Source organism: Meleagris gallopavo, chromosome 11, assembly GCF_000146605.3.
Source record: "Meleagris gallopavo isolate NT-WF06-2002-E0010 breed Aviagen turkey brand Nicholas breeding stock chromosome 11, Turkey_5.1, whole genome shotgun sequence".
Classification (NCBI taxonomy): Eukaryota; Metazoa; Chordata; class Aves; order Galliformes; family Phasianidae; genus Meleagris; species Meleagris gallopavo.
The window spans coordinates 19946435-19968919 of NC_015021.2; the positions used below are offsets into that span (position 1 = coordinate 19946435).

Sequence of the window (22485 nt, forward strand, 5' to 3'; positions counted from 1 at the left end):
CGGGCTGCGACAGCGGCAGCCCCGCCGGGGACCGTCCGTGGCTTCTCGTGCGCTCAGCGTCACACTGTGCCGGGATCGCCGACAGTTCGGCTCGGAGGCCGGCGGCTCGCTGCCTCTTGACGTGAACTCGAACGTTTCCCGCTGGGAAAACGGCCACCGTCTCCCTCTGCGTTTCGGTTTGCGGGAGTTTGAAGCGGTGCGGGGGGAGCAGCGCCGTGCGGGACGCAGGACAGGCCCCAGAGAGCCTGCGGCCGAGCCTGGCACTGCTCCCATGGACAGCACGGCGGGTTGTCCCACTGTCAGAGTGGGACATCCTCTTGTCCGCGAGCAATCTCTTGATATTTGTTTATTACCTGTATTTGATATTTGTTTATTATCTGCGTTACTGGAACCATTTTTATTGCCGTCTCTTGAACGCTGCCATGTTTTGCACGAGTGTTTACGCTGTTTTTCATTTATTTTCTCGAGTTTGGGACGGGGAGCTCTATTCTTGTGCTCTAATTAAGGGGGGTGATTTAAGTGCTGTTTGGGAGGCACAAGTATTAAAGTGAGATAAATAACGCCGCCTCCCCCGCAAAGTTTGGGTCGGGGTCACGGATCCGAAAGGGCTCAGTGGGAGCTGCAGGCAGCGCACATCTGAACCAAAGCAGCAAACTCCAATGAAACCACAATCAGTTCTTTTCGTAATCGCTGTTCCGTTCCCTGGCAGCTCATGTTTAATTAAAACCTTAATTTTAAACAGAAATAAATGCTGTGAAATTCAAATGCCTCTTAAGTCAGCAGTGTTTCTTAGCGATAATTAGACAACGTGTGGACATTTGTCAAGGCATTTCTCAGTACATTTGTTGTCCTTCTATAACTATCTCTGCATTTTGACCATTCCTAATAAATTCTCACGGAGGAGCACGCTTCTTATTGCATCCCTGCATTATGACCCATGTGCTTATCTGAAACCCTCTGATTTTTCCTCGCATGGTGCTCCCGGACAGCAGCACAGAGGTTGACCCTTTCGTCTTCTTCCTTTTAGATCTTGGATGAGTTTTGCAATGTGAAGTTCTGCATAGACGCCAGCCAACCAGATGTAGGAAACTGGCTCAAATACATCAAGTTTGCTGGATGCTACGATCAGCACAACCTTGTTGCATGTCAGATAAGTGATCAGGTATGTGGCGTTCACTTTCTGGACTTACATTTTAAGGAACTTTAAGGTGTCACAGGGAAAAAAAAAAAGAGCAGCAATTCACAACAGATTTTGGCCTGTTTGTTGTTACAGCAGAGGATAAGGCACAGATGTTAAATGCAGAATAGAGTAATTTTGGCTTTGGGCTGCAGATTATATGAATTTTTCTATTTTTCCACACTTTTAAATTCATACTCATTGTTATTATTATTATTATTACTGTTATTAATCTCGTGCCTGGTAAAAATGGAGACTGCTTTCTTAGGAACACAGAGCCATTATTTGCTGATTTGGGATTAGAGGCGTTTTCTGGTTCCTGTTCCACTCCAGCTGTATTGCTGTACGAAACTGTTGCATTAAGCAGGAACCTCAGTGTGCAATTAATGGCAAAGTGGAGGTGAAGATGCAGAGCTGATAATCCCACCCGTACAGCTACACGCGTGGGGCTCTGCCTTTGAATGCACACGTGCACAAATATTATGATGCCTTCCCAAACACTTTGCTACTTCTGTGCTGAGCCGGGATCTCCGATGCTTCGCTGTTTCTTTTTGTTTGGCGCGCTTAAATCCACTCTTTGTTAGGCTGAAGTGTTACTTCTGCTGTGTGTTGGAGAGGCTGGGACAGGGAGGAAGGACGCAGCGTTGCATTTTGTTTTCAATTACACTGATGAGTTATTAGGTGTTCCCTCAATGAGGCTTTGCTTTGGTCTGCGGGAAATGTGCGCCGCTGTGAAGTGTTTCCATGGGTGAAGTCAGGTTGAGGGAGCTGTGCTTTAAGAAAGTGAAATACATACAATAGCAAAGCACCAACTGATGGGGTATTCTTGTTGCACGTTCAAACTTTGATACCTGCGACGCAGCGTTCGATGCCTTCAATCGGCGTTTCGTTTCTCACCGCTTAATTAACCGCATCAGGTGAACGTTAAAGATTATCTTCAGCTGGCTTAATTGCCCTGACAGTATTGAAAGAAGAATCGCAACCAGGCACGAAGCTTCCATTAGAAATCACTCTTTCCAATCAAATTCCTTACGTGAAGGAAATGGATGGGAGGCAGCCTGCTCCTTCAGCCCCCAGCGCGGTGCACTTCGCTCCTACACATCGCTGATTGGAACCACTGCCCATTAGCTTCAGCAGGAGCTGTAACAGAGGATTGTTTTAATTTTCAACTTTGAAAATTCAGCCCGGAGCACACATAGCACGGAACGACGCAGCCGGCCGAGATAGCATTTGTTTTTATATAGCAGCTGGTTTAGCTAAAGAAACCATAAAGATTATTAGTAAATGAAAAATGCATTTTGTGAGTTGAAATTATGTTTTACGTGGAAAACCGATAAATTCTCTCAACGCAGAGCATTTATGGAGCAGTGATACGAAAAGGAAACGATCCGGGCTAATTGAAACAGCAAATTCAAACGTTTCATAATGAGAGCTGGCAGAAATAGGTGAGGGCAGGGAGGGAATCACGTGAATTGGTGCGAGCGACTCACGGCGTTTGCGTCGGCGGTGGTGCTCTGCGATGGGAAATATGTGCTGGGCTGGAACAGCAGCATCTGCCTGGAGCTGCAGCCACGCACCGGCACTGGGACGCTGCTGGAATGAGAGTTATGGTGCTTGTAACTTTCTCTTTTTTAGTGTTTACATTTCTGAGATTTGGTAATGGTGGCTGTACTGCTGCCAATAATTTCTTTCATTCACTGGAGACTTGTTATTTATTTTGCACGGTGCCGTGCCGTTCATAATTCTATATTTTTATGGCTTATTGTTGCTGAGATTTGGAAATTAAAAATGGGTCGTTGTTCAAGTAGCTCACTGTGAGCTGCACGCTGTCAGCAGGAGATTGTTGCCCATTTGGCCCTCTGGAAACGCTGCACGTTCACCCACAGAATTGTACACGTACTCCAGCGTTTTATGACCAGGACCTAAAAAGTTAATGCTAAAAATGTGCTCTCGAATCTCAAACCAAAAAAAGCCTTTCTAGCAGCTCCTCCTTCTGCTTTCCTCTGGCACGAGCTCACGAGAGGTAATATAAAATATAATAGGGAGGCAAACTGGGAAATGGACGTTACATGGCCAGACGCAGCCATGTAGAAGGAGTGACAAATGCAAGTCAGAGCATTGCGCTGTGTCAGTCTGCTCCTGTAGCTCCTAGGCAGCAAAAAAGAGAGCAGTAGAGTAAAGCAGAGAGCATTCACAGTTCTTGCAGCTCAAGCCAGGGCATCGCAGAAGCAATGCAGCCCCAGAAGTGTAGGGTGTGGGCCGAGCTGGGGTGTAGCCTACGTCCCCCTGTCCCCACATCCCTGGGGGCAGCGCCTTGGCACCCCACGCAGCACCCGGAGCATCCCTTCTGCAGGAGCCCTCCTGCACTCCCGAGGCACAGACACTTGATCAGCAGTAATTGTTCTCCTCTAATTGCTTCAACTCATCTGTAAAATTCGCAAGCAAACATTGTGCCGTACCTGAAAAGGTACAAGATCCTGCCAGCACTCGGCCTCGCGCTGGCCGCAAGTTTATGCTACTAAATTCAAGCCTGAGTGACAGGCAGGTATGATTCCCAGACTGCTCCAGGCAGGATTTCGGTGCAGCTCAGCTCGATGTGTAATCTGGTCGCTCTGCTAAGCTGCACCTTCTGCATTTCACAAAAAGAGTGAAAGAAAAACATTTTTTTGTTGTTTTCTCGAGCAGACTTTTTCAGAGGCATACCACCCCGCCCCCCGACTCATGTTTGAGGTTAAGTTTCATCACTTGGGATCAGCTTTACAAAAGGCCTGGGCTCTTTTAGAAGGCTGTAGAAATGGGCTTTGCTGAGATGAACAGCTCGATAATGGTGGGATGCAGTCAAAACATGCACGCGGGATGCAACTCGTATTTCATTTGATTGGAGGTGGAAGAGGGTTTAAAAGCCACATTTTTATTTTTATTTTTTTTCAAACCAATCTAGGATTGATCTAGGATTTCTCTTTGCTGTCTTCCTATTATCTCCTGTCATACCCAATCTAACCTGATCGCGTGTAATTCAAGATGTGTATGAATAATAAAATTCCACAAACAGCACACTCTCATTTTTTCCTTTTCCCCAAAGAGACTGCAGTGTGCGCAGAGCTGTAAAGTCTTGTCACTATTACTTGCTCGGAATGCGTTTTTTCAGCTCAAAGTCAGGAGTCAATAGCAGTTTCTGCTAACTTGGACAAGTCCCCTCTGTTATCTGTCATTAAATATCTATTAGTTCCACTTTTTACTGATTTCAGAACGATTAGCCCTGGTAGACTTTCTGGCAGTGCTGTCATCCCAGCAGAAGCATTATTTTTAAATATACATGTTAATGAAAGTGTGGTGGAAAATACAGTAACTATAGCTGTGGTGTGTCAGGGACTGTGAAGAGTCCCAAGCACATTTTTAAGCTGGGATCACAGTCACCTTTAAGCTGTATTTTTTTTTTTCTTTCTTTCTTCCATTCTTTCTTTAGATTTGTTTATTTTTGTTGTTGTTTGTGTAGGGAAATATTGGTTGCACTTTGAATTAGAGCTCATGGAATTGTTTCTGTCTTGCTTATTGTTTGCACACCTGTGACAATGATGTGGCCACATAATGCTGTGAAAGTGCATTGAGCTTCCAGGTCTCCTGGAAGATTCCTGTTGGTTTATCTATGGAAAGCTGCACGTGGCTCACAGTCAGCTTGCTGAGGTTTTGGTTTGCTGCGTGAGCTGAATTAGGAGGTTTTTTGTTGGTTTGTTTTTATGTGTGCTCTTTTCCCATATACTCGAGTATATGCCCCTGCAGTGGGAGAAATAACAGTAGAATAACGTTCTTAACAATGTGCACAGTGTCAGTGATACAATCGGAGGTGAGTGAACCTACTGCTGTAGGTTGCACCAGATCCGATCACATCTTACAAGTTTTACAAACTTTTGCAATCTGCAGGCACAGCCTCATGTTTCAGGTTTTACTGCCTCTGCCCCCCCGGCACGGCGTGCAGCTCCCAGGCAGAGAAACACGGAGACTCGTCCAGCAGCCCCAGACATACAGCCACCTGCAAAAGTTGTGTATTTAACGAATAGTTTTGAGGCTTTGTTGTCAGAGAGTGAAATTAAGGTTTTGGCTGTTATGGGTCAGGAGGGCATGTGTGCACTGAGCTCATGCAGGGCCCTATTCTGTCATTATTCCTCCTACGAGTTATTAGTTTATTAAGCAAATAAAGCTTAATCCAGCTCCCACTGAAAACCTGTTTCCAGTGGAGCGAGGTCGTGCTAGCATGGGGCTGGTGGAACCAAGAGCTCATCAGCTGCGGTTTTCCATTTGTGGCAATTAGAGGTGATGCTGTGCTGAGCCTCCTGCGCAGCGCCTGAGTTGTTGCAGCCCAGTGCTGCCAGCATCCTGCCTGAGCTTCAGCCTGTCCTGACGTGACCTGCAAGGAGCTGCTCAGCACCAAACCGGCAGCTAATTGTCGCCTCTCTGCAAGGCGATAAGCTCTTCATTGACGATTAATAAAAGCAGAAGAGCGTGCTGTCTGCAGGCAGGAACGCTGTTTGGTGATGAGAGCTGTCAAGTCCCACTTGCACGGCGGGGTTCAGAGGTTTGTAGATGCTCGCAGGGACAGTAGGACAGCTGCTCACTGAGTGGTGTTCAGGAGCGGCTATAGGATGTGGGGATGCAGGGCTGTGTGGGCCCGAGTGCAGGCGGCTGTCAGTGGGGCAAGTGGGATCGTGCCAGTGTCTGCAGGAGCCTGTGTGGATGTGTCAGTCCCTATCCTAGACCCTGGGCTAACATGCAACAGAAACCTGCCATGAAGGAAGGCATGAGCATCACTGGGAGGGGATGCAGAGCAGGATGTCCTGTGCTGGGACTGCCTGGAGTCTGACGGACACGGGCACTCCATATGCCATTTCAGGAGAATATCCTGAAACAGGGCTTCGTTTTCCCAATACAGCCCTCCGGCCTCAGCAGTTCTTCACCACAGACCGAGAGTTGACTTTTTGCCATTTGGACCTTTCTCCTCAGCTTTCCTCCGTCGATTTCAGAGCCAGCTCTCAACTCATCCTCCCACTTCCCAGTGACACATATGCACGGCAGCTCACAGAAATGCCACTTTTTCCCCTCTCAGTGTCTGTGGCCGTGGGGAAGGCCGGGCCCTGCTGACACGGCCTGTGCCCCACGGGGCGCTTCAAAGCACGCAGCCCCGGGCCCCGCTCTCGGGGAGCGTATTTTCGCTATTATTTCAATTATTACAACTTCCTGCAGGGGTGGAAGGTCATTCATAATTCACGCCTCTGTCATCTTTACACATGCCAAATGCAGTCTATTAAGCATAAATAAAATTTCAAGTGCCTGACCAGGAAAAGTAAACTGGGATTCATAACAATGAGGCCTTATTCATCCATTTAAAAGTAAATTGCGTGTGCTGCGTTCTTCCCCTCCCCTTTCCCCTCACGGGCAGCAGTCTGGGAGCTTTTTCTCCTGCTTGGTAGCACACACAGAGGGTGGACACACAAGGCTGCCTCCTCAGACCCCTGAACTCAGAAAGTGCTTCCAGACCTGGATCCAATGCTGCTCTTCCTATATAAACTGCAGTCACACATCACTGATCCCAGGGCATGTGAAAAGCGCGTCTGGGCTTGGCCTTTTTTTTCTTTTGGTTACATTTCTCCCTTGCGTTTCACAGGGCAGGCCGGTGCCTTCTCAGAGAGGGTAGTTCCTATGAGGTGTTAGGTGGGAAGAGTGAAAAAAAAGCCTTAGACAATAAGGACGTGTGTTGAAATCAGGTTATGCTTACCTGCAGGATCGTTTTTTTTCTAATGTTCAGTATGTTTCATTTCTGTGGAAAGCAATTGGATATATAAACTCTTAGAGCAGGTGGGTTTTTTGTATGCACAGAGCTTTACTATTTTTAGTAATCATTATAGTTGTTTCTTTAATAACAAGAATGTCAGAATGCCAGAGCTGGAAATCTGAGACTCAGACCTTGTTTTAGTGGGCCTTGAGGTGCCAAATAAAACACTTCACTCATCCTCATCAAAGGAGTTTTTCTGGGTGCCCCTCCATCTCTCTCCCCACAGAGGCTGGCCAGGCAGTTTCTGATCAGTTGCTTCATCATCTCTGATATTTCGGTATTTTTGAGTACCAACATAGCCAGGCTGGACAGCTGGCTCCAGAGTTTGCACCCTGTTGAGTGATTCGTCCCATGGCTGCAGGGAAGATGCTGCATCACACCAGCTGGATGAGATGCAGCGCAGCACAGTGCTCGACAGAGAAGACCCTCCTTGTTGGTCCTTGTGTCCTTACTTTGCAACCAGAGGTGAAGAGATCAGTCAGAGTACTCTGGATGGGACAGCAGGAGCACTGGAGGAAAAACACTGGGGAAAGTCACTCTGGTTTCTGTTAATGACTTTGTGCGGATGCATTGCTGACCTCAGAAAAAAACTGTTGCTTGAAGCACATGTTCTCTGCAGCACTGACATCAACAAGGAGCTGCAGGACCGTGAGTGTGAGCATCACCTGTGTCCTCTTTTGTGTGACCTGAAAGACCGTTAACTAGACACTGTTGGCATTATTTTTGCTCAAGACTTGGTGGCAGGGTTCCGAATGCTCTGATTTGATTCTGTGCCCATGTAAATTAGTGAAAAACAGGATTAATGCAAGGGGAATGCCCCGAGTCTGCAAACACAGCACTGCTGACCTCAGAACCATGCTCCTGATTTTTAGGAAGCTGAGCTGGGATAAATCTGCAGTGCCCCATCAGTGCCGCTGCTGTCAATGAGGGCTGCAGGGTGCTGGGGCTCTCAGCACCGAGGCTGATGTGTCACATTTCAGAGTCTAATGTGCTTTCAAAAGGAAGCTGAAAAGTTGACAAAAAATGGTGGTGTTTGTTGCTGAGGGAAGCCCATTGTTTTCTAAAGGGAAACAGAAATAGAGAATGAACCACGCAGCTTGTGTACAATTATCTGACTGACAAGGGAAACAAAGAGCCCAAGCAAGTCCTTCTGAGAGCTGGGCAGGATAGTGTGGAAGAAGAGGAACATCCTTAGGAGGGGAGGTTGCATGTGAATGCCTGCTCCTGTCTTTTTGGAGTGATATTCCCTTTAAGCAGGAGGCTACAGTGCAAGTTTGTTGTGCCTGGCATGGGATATTGGGTGGTGGGACGCACTGACTCTAGCAGTCTCTAGGCTGGCATCTGCCAGAGCAGCTTTTGGGGCAAGGCAAAGAAAAGAAAACAAATCAGAGGAAATGTGTCTTCTTTAGTTAGTTTTAGGCAGTTAGCACATACCTACAGGCGGGGGCTGCCTGTGCAGCAATAACCATTAGGCTGTACAGCCACCTCCTGGAGGCCCTGGGTAGCTGCTCTGTGCTGTGCAGAGCTGGGTGATGTGCTGTGCATGGGGAATATGCCGTGCAGGGGGAATATGCTGTGCAATAGGCTGTGCAAGAGAGATACGCTGTGTGAGGGGAATAATGCTCTGTGCAAGAGGGATACCTGCATCTGGCCTGTGGCAAAACAGCTGTTGACTTTTTGCCTTTCTCTCACAGCACTAGAACGGGTCTTGAGAGTTAATAGTTTGAGGGTAAAACCTTTAGAAATACACCAGACAGAATGCAAATACGTCTTTTGTTAGGGTACGAAACATAGCTTTCGTGTGTTTTTGTTTAACAAGGCCTGAGGAAGTTACTAATATTTACTTGAACGGCTTCTTGGAGATTTTTAGTGTTCCTCATGTTTTCTCCTGAGAGAAAAAGCAGCCAGATGGATTCTTTAGGAGCTTCCTTCTGGCAGAGCCTGGCTGCCAGGCATGAGCTTGCTGTGGGTGTGTGGTACCAAGGGTGCATGGCCCCTGCCTCTCTGCTGGACTCCTCCCCGCTGACAGACATAGGGCCCATGGAGAGAGAAGCAGCTGCCACCTGTGGCTGAGGCTGCAGACAAGCATCTGTGCATATCTTCATCCTAGATGAGTTGTTCCTTTGGTTTCTATTTGAAACTTAAGAGCAAAGAAGCATGCTGCATTGTACAAGCCCCTTCCCTCGTTACTCTCTGAGCTACCTAATAGAAGCAGGTGGGGTTGGATGCTCACATGCTGATCAGCAGAATTTCCTCAGGTGTGATTTAATTACTTTCTTCAGTGCAACCAAGAGGAGAAATGTTCTCTATGTTGCTCATTCAGGGACATGTTTTATGGGCTCCTTGGCTGGTAAGTTTGGTGTAATTAAGAACATGAATTGCTGGTGATGTTTGCAGTCATCATGCAGCTTGCTTTGCAGCAGAGGCTGTTGAAAGCAACTTCCTCTTTATCTTCAAGATAAAGCAGAAACAGCTCTGGGGCTGAAAGAGCCTACCTGCACAGCCCAGGCTGCCCATCCCCAGCACTTTGCAGCACCTGTGCCAGGGGTGGGTTGGGCACCTGGTGTCAGCCCTGCAGCACTAACTGCCTCTTTGCCTTTCGTGGTATTCATCTCGCTTTGTCTTTTTCAGATATTCTACAGAGTAGTGGCAGACATTGAGCCAGGAGAGGAGCTATTACTGTTCATGAAGAGTGAAGATTATTCACATGAAACAATGGCTCCGGACATTCATGGTTAGCCACTTCTTATCTAATATGAAATACCATTGAAATGAAGCAAAAATGTAGCGAGATTTCTCCTCTGTTGCAATACCTTTGAACTCCAGAATAGCCTGCCAGCAGCTGAGGAGGACAGCTGGACCATGATTGCATTTGTCTACCACCTGCCCTTAGCAGACCTGTCAGTCTGCTAAGCTCTACTTTTCAAAGATGACTTTTCTCAGCATTGTGATTCTGCACCTCTTGATGTTTTTCAGTCCTCATATACTCAAACCTCCATGGCAGAAATGGGGTCTGCAGATGTAACTGAGGGCAGCAGTAAGGCTTCGGAGTTGAAACTTAATCTTGTTTTGGGTATTGCCAGAGGAGGAATGGAATCCATGTCATTATCTCCAGGCTGTGCTGGTCCTTCAAGAGTGAAATGTATGGATCCTGATTATATCTGGTTTTGGTTGGTTGTGGGTTTTTTGATGTTTATTTTGTAATTTTGTCAAAAAACTATTATTTTAAAGAGAAAATCTCAGGTTGTTAATGTTGCTGTTGCTTTTGAGAACACAGCCAACCTTCCTCCTCGTGCTCATTCATTATTCAAGCAGCACACAGGTGCTGCATCTTCAGTTCCTGAGCTGTGCCCAAAACAGGGCATGTGGCTGCCCATGTGGGCCATCAGTAGAAAATCCTACAGAGCACTGTGAGCTGCTTTTCTTCACCTCTTCATTTTGGGATTTTCTTCAGCTAATTAATTACTTGGTAAGAGCTAGTAATTAATGGAAAGAAATATTCACTCCTAAGTGGTACTCCTGTGATCTTCTACAGTCATTTTCAGTGAGAAAAACTTTGTGACTGTTTTATTGGATATCTGGCTCACCTTGGGTGCTGGAAGAGAACTCTAATGGAAGTAGAAGGACTTCTACAAACTGTAAACGCCGCTTTGGCTATTGCAGTAGCTGATGTTTGTGTAAGTTTACTTCATTCAGGAAGTCAGAGACTGTCAGCTTCTTGTAGATATCCACTTCAGAAAATGGATATCCCCTTTTAAAGTAATTGGAAGCATGCTGACTTTTGTCCCAGGCCTACATTAGGGATTCCCATAGGATGTGTCACCCAGGCAGTTAACAGGTAACGTTGCATTTATATATTACAGAATTGAAGTATTATACAGCATCATAAAGCATACTTATTATTATTATTAATAAAAATAATAATATTTTTCACGGAATAACTTTATTTAACTACACAGTTGTGGAACTGCTGAGAGTAACTAAAAATGACCCCAAACTGATGTTATCCCCCTATGCCAACCCTTTTGTCTTGCAGAGGAGCGCCAGTATCGCTGCGAGGACTGCGACCAGCTCTTTGAGTCCAAGGCTGAGCTGGTGGACCACCAGAAGTTCCCCTGCAGCACACCACACTCCGCCTTCTCCATGGTGGAGGAGGACTTCCAGAAAAAGCTTGAGAATGAGAACGACCTTCGGGATGTGCACGAAATCCAGGAGTGTAAAGAGTGTGATCAAGTCTTCCCAGACTTACAAAGGTAGGATTAAGTGCTTAGAACATGACTGAGTAAGGCAAATTTCTCTAATGGCTTCAGTCAAATCACAGGGCATCAGGTAGGGCAGAACTGGATATCTTGTATACAAGCCAATGGTAAAGGTAAATAAGTTTCTGTGCTCATTGGCTTTAGAGCATGGAAATCAATGGTGTCTTGATAGATCAGAAATTAATCCTTAATAGATACCTTAAATTAAGAACTGGATCTTTTGATAATGGCGTGTTTAGTTGAAATCAAAGGAGTGATTATAGCTCAAATGAATTGAGGTCTGATCTCCTTATTTTTAGGTAGAAATAAATTAGAGCACCTCTGAGTGGTGTTCATTTGGTGAAACCAATTTTATCTTTCAAGCCATGCTAGGCAGAAGCAAGTTGGTTAGATTGTGTTCAAGATATTAACGTATGTAAACGTACGTATATATAGACATACACATGTATACACAACTCTTCTGTTTTGAAACACTGGAATTTATCGTTTTCTTATATATTCCTGTCTGTTTAAACAGGCAGACCTATATGCCTACATCCCTAAAATATGTATAGGTAGGAATGTGAATAAAAAGTCCAGCTTTATATGCTGAAGACGATTCCCATCACTGTAGTTCTTTTGTGGCTGCTTATAATGTATCACAGTGCAGGAAACTTTGCAAATTACTGAAAGATATTGGGAGTGCTCAGGAGCTTCTGCAGCATGTTGCTCACAAATGTTTTGGTAAGTTCAGTTTGAGGATGCAGGAAGGTTGACCTCAGCCAACATATAGCAGTTGTGCTGAGCTATCTTAATAGGCAGATCCTGGACGAGATCCCAACTGTGAGGATGCAGTGTCACACAACCTGCTTATTGCAGTTCCACAGAGTGAATGACAACAAAATGAAAGCACAGTGTACCAAACGCTGCTCTTGTGGGTCAGCCCCACGTTTGTGCAGGTACAGTGTTGTCTTCATTGGCTGCTTGAGCTGTATTCAGTTCCATGTGTCTAATTTTCAGTCTGAGTGACTGATTCAGGTTGGTAGATGAAGTCAGAAGAGCTGCAGCAATGGTGGGTGCAGCATAGGTTGGGACTGTGACATCTTTCCACGTTGTGAGTTATTTGGTGTTGAAGTTCTTTTCTGCCTGTGAACCAGAGGACAATATCAAACATATGGGAATCATTGAACAAATGTAAATTTAGCTTAAAATATTAAATATTGAAGAGAGAGGGCAGAAAACAAAGAACGAGTCATCATAAATAGACGGGCAGTACTGTGAGAAAGAGTGAAAAATGAGAAGGAATGCAGTCATTCTCCAAACTGTTGAATTATTGAGAAGCTAATACGCCACAAAGACAGTTCACAGCAAAAAAAAAAAAAAAAAAGTACAGAAGCATGTTATATAGGGATTATATAAAACAAAAGGCTCGAATGAGCCGTGCTTGAGGGTGTGTGTAATTAAATTGAGAAAGAGCTGAGTGTGAAGATTGAGGTCTGTGGGTGGTGCAGCCACATCAGGTGCCTGGGACCTCTCCAGGTCTTATGGCAGGTTTGTTTACCAGGGCATGATGGAGATACAACTGTTAGCTGAGTGCTAGGAAGCAAAGCAGGAAATATTTTTCCCTGAAGGAGAAAGCCTAAGAGAGGTAGAACTGAAGAGCATCAGCAGGTGAAAGAATTTCTGTTCCTTGTAGCTGAGGATGTAAGTTGCCATTTGGACTACACAACAGGGGACAAACTGTAAACCCCTCAGGTTTTGTCTACAGATTCAGTGGGAACATCAACAAGGAAGCACTGATCTGTGCTGGCTAGAAACCCTTTTCCGATGGCTTTTCTGTGAATCCCCATTTATGTCATATACGGATCTCTCTGCAAGCAATAGTGTGAGCTGTGGCTTGATATATGACCAATGTATTTAAACATATATTTGCAGCAGATGAATTCTAAAAGAGAAATTCAGAAAACTCAGAGGTGAAAATGAATTCAAAGATGAACAACAGGAATTAGGAGAGGATTGAGTATGCTACTAATAGACTGAACCAACTGCTAAGAAATGAATGAATAAACAACTAGAATTGAACACACTTAATAATCATCAAATATAAGTTTGCATTAAGTGTTCTCCATTCAGAAGCTTTGCTCTGTTCGCTTATGCTCCTTCTGTTTCACTGGTGGAGTTGTTTCTGATCTATTCCTGCTGCAAGAAAAATAGACTCCCATCAAAGGAGTGAGGCTACATCAGATAGTAGGTTCCTAGGTGTGTTTAGAGTGAAAGCAACAAGGCAGAAACGATTCAGACTGCAGGGAGGAATTACCAGAGTGAAATATTGAGAGGTGTATGAAATAATCTCCTTTGGGAGTGATGGAAGCATAATCTTCTGGAACTTTTGCAAGGGGCCTGGCGAAACATCAGGCAGTGTTACTGTGGGATGGAGGGGATGCTCTGCCTCCCAGCGGGGTGTGCCTGGGGCTCAAAGGACCTGGGTATGTCAGGATTGGGCCTTTGGGGCTTGATTTTTTTTGTCTCTTTTTGTTGTTGTTTGGAGGTTATATGCTCTGCTGCCTCCTCTTCTTGCACTGATGTACCACTTGTTTCTGTTCCTGCAGCCTGGAGAAGCACATGCTGTCCCACAGCGAGGAGCGGGAGTACAAGTGTGACCAGTGCCCCAAAGCTTTCAACTGGAAGTCCAACTTGATACGTCACCAAATGTCGCATGACAGCGGCAAGCACTACGAGTGTGAGAACTGTGCCAAGGTACAGTGAATTTGTAGGCTGTTTTTGTGGCACTGAGCACATGGGGGCAGCTGGGGGTGGGATATGTGAGGGCATAGGGCTCCCACAGTGCCTGTTTCTTCAAGATTTAAACCTTCACTTTGTACACGTTAGCTTTCTACCCTGTTTGATTTAGAAGGATGCTGCTGCGATAGAAAGCAAAATAAGAAAATAATGCTAGGTTCTGGTTGTTCTAAGTGAGTGCAACCATCTCATCTCCAGAGCATCTGCATTACCTCCCAGCTTGCCACCCAGATAATTGGTAGAAGATGTGGTGCTCTGCATTTGTTTTCACAAGATTCTTAAAGCCTGGGCCTTTTACATAAGGGCTTTGTTGTTTTTTAAGTAGATTTGCTGCAATAATGGGGACTTTACATTGACCTGATACTCATAAGATGCAGCCAAGCCCTAGATGCTGGGGCTGCGAGTGGGATTTTATGCTGCCATGCACTCAGCCAAGCATTTCTATTGCAGTCATGTTTGGAGGTTTCAGATAGCCATGTTTTGACTTTCTGTGAGGATGCCAAACAGGAAATCACTGGTCTCAAAGGCACGACTTCCAATCGCAGGGGCAACTGCATCTGCTGTGGTGGTTGCAAAGGTGTTAACTGTTCCACCAAATATTTGAGTGACCCTGGGAAGATGAGGCCCCGTCCTGTAGGCACAGCTCCCATTGATGCCCTTTGGCCAGGCTGCAGTGCAACAAGCAGCCACTGGTTTTAGTCCTATAAAGCTCCCAGTAGTTCTGGATTTTGTGCTAAGTGGCTTCTTCTGCAGTTAAGTTTCTTGGTTAATCAGTACTCATTTCCTAGCAGGTTTTCACGGACCCCAGCAACCTCCAGAGGCACATTCGTTCCCAGCATGTTGGGGCTCGTGCTCACGCTTGTCCAGAGTGTGGCAAAACCTTTGCCACATCTTCAGGCCTCAAACAGCATAAACACATCCACAGCAGTGTCAAACCCTTTATATGTAAGTCTTCCACTAAGCGTCTTCGGTTAAGTGTATTTCTTTTGTCAAAAAACAGTGTAACCTGCAAGCAGGAGGTTGTGTTGCGCCTCCTTGGCGTTTCCCACTGGTTTCTTGGGGGCTGTGAGTTACTAAATGAGAACTGAGTAATTCACAGTCTGATGCAAAACATTATTTTCATATGATTTTCCTTTCCAGGCAGACACTGCATGCTGTATAAATGTACCTTTTGTCCCTGGGATATTTTTCCATGCATAGATGCAAAGAGCAAGCGGGGAGGGAGTTTTGGCAAGAAGGAGCTGTGCTTTGCACCATGCTGAGCTGGCTGCTCTCCTTCTTGCTCCTTTGCAGCAGTACCAGCCCCTGTGCTGCAGGCAGTGCTGGACCCAGATGCATTGGGCATTAGGCAGAGCCAGCAGGACCGGAAAGGCTGCTTTGCTTTAGAAATTAATTTGGGGCCACTGAATCTCAACAGCAGATAGCATGGCTTTGGTGGGAATTGGAAAGAAAACCTTAAAGCCAGTGTATTTCAGCCAGAGGAGCTTGCCTCGCTCCTTGCAGCTCTTTTGCATGCCCTGAAGTTAAGTATTGGGTTTAGCTATAAGAGCTTTGCCAACAGCTGTTCCAGCAATAAAACTTGCCTCCCATGTGGGCCTGACTGCACTGGGCTATAAATCAGGTCCTCAGAGTCCTCCCAGGCGTTGTGTTTGCTACTTGGCCAGATTCTGCTATGAGATGGAGGAATCTGGGTGCACAGTAGTGTTGCAAGTTGCTTTCTCTTCCTTTCACCAGGGAAGGAGACACAGAAAATATTTCAAGAATATTGTTCTGGCAAATGCTAATCTCCACCATGGTCTACTCAGGCACCTGTTATGGCTCAGAAAGCACTTTATGACCTCCTCTCTTTGTTTTCTAAACTTCTTCAACTTTTGCTATTCTCAACAAGAATTTACCAAAATGTCATCTTGATACTTTCTTCCACCTGACTGTATTTTCTGTACTCGTAGTGCACTCTAAGTCTGACAGAGGTGGCACCTCACCCAGGTGAGTTGTAGCAACAGAGGACAGCAAGGCTGGAATTCTACCTCACACTGCATGGTCCCATTCAATGGAGTGGACACCTGTAGCTGGTGCGTTTAGCTCCTCAGTGAAAACACCTGCTTAGGAGCTCTATAATGCTGCTTTGACATGTGCTTTGAGTCTTATAAAACCTCAACTCATGGCTTGAAAGAGTCATTTGTGGGAAGCCTGTATATCTGCCACTGAGTTAGAGAATCATTTTGTTTTGGCTTCTTCGGTAAGAAAATGTATAACTAAGTCTAATAATAAACATCACTAAAAAATTCTTAAATCTAGGATTACAGGTTAAATAATTGCATTTTACACTTACAACTATTAGACAACATTAACTTCTGGCCCGTGGATGAAACCTTCGGCTTGTCCTCTTGCAATCCATACCCTACAAAGAAGTGTAAAAGTGGTGCCTATCTTAAATGAAATAATCCCTAACTTGTTTGGTTTTTTTGTTGTTGTTGTTACTGTTTACTCTGATAAATCAAACCAGCAACCAGTATTCTTGAAATGTACAGAATGAGAGATGAAAACCCACTGAGCAATCTCTGAATAATAGCCATGTAATTACGGAACAAAAGGGTTTGGAGACCACATGTTCAGTGGGCTTTGCTGAGCAATGGGAGGGAGGTAGGGTCACCTCAAGGAGATATCTGTTTTCCACCAAGAGGCCACACACCATGATTTACTCTACCAGTCTGTTTATGGCAACTGTCTCTTATTACAGTGTACCGCCCAAGCTTGAGTGAAAACTCACCAACACTAAGGTAATTACTCACTGCCTTTGCAGAATGTCCAGCCTCTCCAAATAGAAACCACATGCCATAATAGGTCAAACACACTCAAAATAGTACTTACAGTAATTTTTTTTTAATAAGCAGAAAATATGCAAACTTAACTGCTAGCTAATTTGAGGTCCAGAGACGATTGCAGTGCAGAGTGCTTTAGCATGAGATGAATTTTTTCAATTTGGGACACAGGCTGGGAGTTTGTGTTAAACCTGGGTCTGTGCAGCAATAAAAGCTGTGAGGAGGGAAGCTTCCCGTACAACTTAGTTGCTTAAAAGTACGGCGCTAAGATTTAAAGGATGTAATAAGGTGTAACAGGAGAAATCAAACCCAGCTTCTGTTGCTTTGATATGTGGAAGCAATTAAAGTTGATAACCGTCCCCCATCTACTAAATTTTAAGCAAGGCTTTGCTTGGAAATAAAAGTCATGTGGTGAAAAAGAGGTAGATCTTGTAACAGGGACTTGCTTGGGCAGTCCTGGCTCTTCGTACTTAGTAGAAGTCAAGGCAGTATGGTTGACTTGCACCCCTCATCTGCAGAACCAGCAGCTTCTGCCACATCCCACCTGACTTCCCCAAGGTAGTCCCCAAGAGTAAGGCACCTCTGGAGGGAAAGGACTTCAGGCCTGGCTCCAAAACTTCTTGGTCAGCCTTGAGAGCCCACTTTTTAATAGACTGTTAAATGGGAGAGACCTCCCTTTAAATAGTTTTAAATAACTGGTGGGCTCAAAGAGGTGAACTGCTCAGTACAGCCATTAATTGTTTGATCAAGATGATAATAATAAAGATTTCCATATTTTAATGTTATTGCCATTATCAATTTAATTTAGTTTCAAAGCTAAGATCAAATATATTAGTTAAGTGGCTAATTTGCATCCCCCTTTAGCAGTTTGTAAGGATCTCTCTCAGTTCTTAGTATGTAATTTTGCATTTCTGCAGAAGTAGAATATTTCTTGGTTTCTTTTAATGGAGGGTAATAAGTTTTAATGGAGAGTAATAAGTTGATAATATATTCATGTTCCTTAAAAGACAACATTCTGAACTTTAGGAAGACCAGATCTGTGCCAGCACATCCTCTCTTCTCCTCCTCTCTCCTCCTCTCTTCTCCTCTCTTCTGCTCTCATCTGTTTTTTTTTCTTTTCTTCCTTCTGTTTCTTTCCTTGTGAATGAAGATTTCCAACAGGAACACTGACTGATACACAGCAACAGACATTCTTCCTGAATTACTGCATTGCAAATTTCCTGTCTTTGGGCCTAATTCTGCGTTCTTTACCCCATGAATTGTCAATGAGACATGAATAGGGAAAAGGGGTGGGTGCAGCATGGGCAGGATCAGGCCCTCAAACAATGGGAGCATTGTTACCGAGATATGGAGCAGCCTGCTGAAGAGGTAAACAGTTGAGACATGACAACAAGTGGTCAAGTTTCTCAAGGGCAGAGATTAGGACGAGCAGGAAGGTTAGTGCAGGCCCCGGTGTGAGTGGAAGTCAGAGGACGTGATTGCAGTTCATGGGAACCAACAGTGCAGGATGGGATACATTCAATTCAGTTTCCTCTGCGGGCTTAAAATAGAGCCATTGTAAATTATGTCAGTCTGTCTCAAATCTTGAAAATGATTGTTAAAAAGGCCTCAGAATACACAATGTGTATTGTTGTGTGGCTTTGATGTGTGAAAGATGAGAGCTTATGATATAATGCAAATTAAATAAAAATACAGTAACCACTTGCTTTTTCCTGGCTGGAAAAAAGGGGGGGGAGGGGATTTATTACAGAGGGATAATCACTGCTTACCATTACTGTTGTTGCCTTGTTTTTAAACAAAGCTAGAGCTGATATCAGTAGAAGCAAGTTAGTCCAGACGTGCTGACAAATGTTAATGTATTGAAAGGGTGCAGTCCATAGCACAGCCTGGGGACCTGCCTGCTGGTCAAGAGGGTGGGAAAAGAGGACAGAAAAATAATTAAAATGGTAACCTAAGTTAAATGCAAGAAGGAAAAGAAATGTGTTATGAAGCTGTTCTAGAGAACCAAAAAAATCCCACTTGGTTCAGTGACATGGTTCACTCTCTGTAGTTGTGTGCCTTACCCTGTACTGGTGATGGAGACACTTTCAGCCTCCTGATACCAAAGCTGCTGTCTGGAACCCGTGCTGTGGCACAATAAGTGTTGCAGTTTAGCTCAGGCCTCCCCTCCAGGCCTTCAGGCTTTCTCCAAGTGCTTCGAGGCTGAAGTTGCTCTCATCCCAGAGGAGTTTGAAAGGAAATCCATTGAGCTGTTCCAAGTATCGGACATGCAAATAAGTACATCTGCAATTTTAAAGCAAAATGTTGTTGAAATAGAGTGTATTTTTTCATGTGCAAGAGACAAATATGCAAAATTAAGACTAGTAAAGTATGTGGAATTCATAGTTATGGCTTCCCATATGCATTACATGTATAGAAATGCTCTGGGCATGTGAGAGTACCGGACTATGGTTACTCTAGAAATTATAGCCTAGACTTTCATGAGTTTAATGTCATTAATTGTAAATGGAAAATGATGCTTGTTGATAATAGTATGCACTTGGAAATATCTGATTGTCTTCTCCTTCACCTCTGTCATATCCTTGGGTCTTGCAGGCCAAAGGCTCTGACAAGCAGGTCTGTCTGTCACATTCCTGGTCCTGCAAATGTTTATGACTAACTTCTCATTTGTGCATAGTGACACTGATGGATATCATTTGGAGGCATAAGTGCTCGCTCAGGAGCACTGTGACTCTGTACAGTGTCAAAGCAGTGAGCCACAGCTCTTGGCAGGGCTCTGGGTGCTCATGCAATGCAAAATAATGATATCAGATGTGCAAAACTGCAATGAAAGGAGCAAACGAGGAACAAAAATGTTATCTTTTAGTCACTTCAGACCTTTTCTGGTTTGCTGGAGGGATTCTTCGGTGCTATCTTTAGACATTTGTCTCCTTTGATGCCTTGCTTTGGAATAGTACGATATCTTTTGTGCACCCAGACTTCTTATGGCTTCCTGATAGACACTTGGAGGGTAAAAAAAAATGGTTTTATTTGCAGAATTTGGAGGGTGGGGGCAATTATCATAAAGCCTGAGATTTGTTGTTGTTGTTGTTTACATACAGGTGAGGTCTGCCATAAATCCTATACTCAGTTTTCAAACCTTTGTCGTCATAAGCGCATGCATGCTGATTGCAGAACCCAAATCAAGTGCAAAGACTGTGGACAAATGTTCAGCACTACGTCTTCCTTAAATAAACACAGGAGATTTTGTGAGGGCAAGAACCATTTTGCAGCAGGAGGATTTTTTGGCCAAGGCATTTCACTTCCTGGAACCCCAGCTATGGATAAAACGTCCATGGTTAATATGAATCATGCAAATCCGGGCCTTGCTGACTATTTTGGAGCCAATAGGCATCCTGCTGGTCTTACCTTTCCAACAGCTCCTGGATTTTCTTTTAGCTTCCCCGGTCTGTTTCCTTCAGGCTTGTACCACAGGCCACCTTTGCTACCTACTAGCTCTCCTGTTAAAGGACTACCAAGCGCAGATCAGACAAACAAAAGTCAAAGTCCCCTCATGACCAACCCTCAGATACTGCCAGCCACCCAGGATATTTTGAAGGCACTAAATAAGCAACCATCTGTAGGGGAAAATAAGCCAGTGGAGCTTCAACCAGAGAGGTCCTCTGAAGAGAGGCCGCATGAAAAACTCAGTGACCAGTCAGAGAGTAGTGACCTTGACGATGTCAGTACCCCCAGTGGCAGTGACCTGGAAACCACCTCTGGCTCTGATCTGGAAAGTGACATTGAAAGTGAGAAAGAGAAATTTAAAGAAAATGGTAAAATGTTCAAAGACAAAGTAAGCTCTCTGCAGAGTTTGGCTTCAATAAATAATAAGAAAGAACACAGCAATCATTCCATTTTCTCACCATCTTTAGAGGAGCAGACTGCGGTGTCAGGAGCGGTGAATGATTCTATAAAGGCTATTGCTTCTATTGCTGAAAAATACTTTGGTTCAACAGGACTTGTGGGGCTGCAAGACAAAAAAGTTGGAGCCTTACCTTACCCTTCCATGTTTCCCCTCCCATTTTTTCCAGCATTCTCTCAATCAATGTATCCATTTCCTGATAGAGACTTGAGACCGTTACCCTTGAAAGTGGAGCCCCAATCACCCAGTGAACTCAAGAAGATCCCAAAGGGAAGCTCTGAGTCTCCCTTTGACCTCACCACTAAGCGTAAGGAGGAGAAGCCCGTTACTCCCATACCCTCAAAGCCAGCAGCTCCGCCTGCGGCAAGCCAGGACCAGCCTCTAGATCTGAGCATGGGCAGTAGAAGTCGAGCCAGCGGCACAAAACAGGCCGAGCCCAGGAAAAACCACGTCTTTGGTGAGAAGAAAGGAGGTGACCTCGAGCAGAGGAAAACGTCGGAGGCCTCTTTGCAGCACGCCCGACCGACTCCCTTCTTTATGGATCCCATTTACAGGTAACCGACCGCGTGCTGCACCCTGGCACCCTTTGGCACAGCAGGGAGGTCTGCCGGGCTGACCTGCACCCCCCGGCTCCGGTAACGCTGTAGTTAGCAAGTCTTCATTACTGCCTTGCTTTCAGTGGGTTACCAGTCAAACCTGTGCAGCGTGGTGTGCAGTAGTGTAGCCTCTTAGCCAAAAATGCATTGGCATCAGTAGTGTATATTTACTGTTTATTTGACAATACCAGTTGGCCACAAATTACTTTTTGCCAAATGGCTTTACTGCTCTCTGCATCTTCCTTCCCTGGGGATTAGAGGGCATCTCAAAAGTCACCAGTTGCACACCACCACCTCTTTGTTCTTCCTAAATTAAATAGCAGTATCTCAAATAAGCAGATTTGTTCTCGGATGTATAAAACTGTGGAAATTGAGAGTGATTTCTGCCCTTTTTAACACTGATTTGAGTAACGGGTGGATTTATCTAGGCATTGCATTAGTATAATTGGAGGCACAATGGCCTTGTGTATACAAAGCCTAACCAGTGGGTTGGTTAATCTGATCTACCTTATTAAATCAATGGGAGCCTTTGTGTTGGCTTCGACAGGCACAGAAGCAGACGCTGTTTGTCAAGTGAGGTTTTAAAAATGAGTTGTAAAATCCTGACCCCTCGGTGTCTTCCAGTAGTGCTGACACCGAAGCCACTGGGAGCTGGATTTCACTTCCATCCCGTGTGCATGAGGCCCTGGTTGCCCCTTGCCTTTCTGCTTGCATATCTGCAATCAGCTGAAGTCATGCATCTAAATTAGTCCAAGGAAATATTAGCCAAAAAAGAAATGTTTATTACCTAAATGACTGATTTTACAGCCTGTTGTTAAAAAAAAAAAGTTATTGCTGTGAAAATGATTTTAATTTATTATTGCTTTATCTAAAAAAGGAGTGCTGTAGGCAGAGTTTTTGCAGAATGCTCTTACAGAAGACAACAGGCATTCATTTTGAAGAAATGTAATTTGATGCTGTTTATTGAGATGATCTTGCTTATGCCTGTTTGATATCTGTATTGGACCGTGGTTTCTCTTTGTGTCTTTAAATACCTGAAGCAGTGAAAATGATTCGTGGTCTTATGCTATGAACTAACAAGAGCCATAGGAATTCTGGCAACATAGCATGAGATTGGTAGTG

At 44.8% G+C, this 22485-nt stretch overlaps 1 protein-coding gene across 8 annotated transcripts in view; it reads left to right on the top strand.

Moving 5' to 3' along the window:
* MECOM (MDS1 and EVI1 complex locus) overlaps positions 1-22485 on the top strand; it is a 165663-nt gene that overhangs the window by 122779 nt on the left and 20399 nt on the right. For 2 of the 8 annotated variants that reach the window (XM_010716946.2, XM_010716951.3), the window contains exons 2-7: positions 1028-1162; positions 9636-9738; positions 11041-11257; positions 13852-13999; positions 14830-14986; positions 19965-21321. In XM_010716946.2, coding sequence (XP_010715248.1) covers positions 9690-9738; positions 11041-11257; positions 13852-13999; positions 14830-14986; positions 19965-21321 — 1928 coding nt within the window. In that variant the 5' untranslated portion in view covers positions 1028-1162; positions 9636-9689. Of the gene's footprint in view, positions 1-1027; positions 1163-9635; positions 9739-10386; positions 10474-11040; positions 11258-13851; positions 14000-14829; positions 14987-19964; positions 21322-22485 lie in introns of those variants that run through there. The other 6 variants (XM_010716947.2, XM_010716949.2, XM_031555001.1 and 3 more) reach the window with 4 other exon arrangements.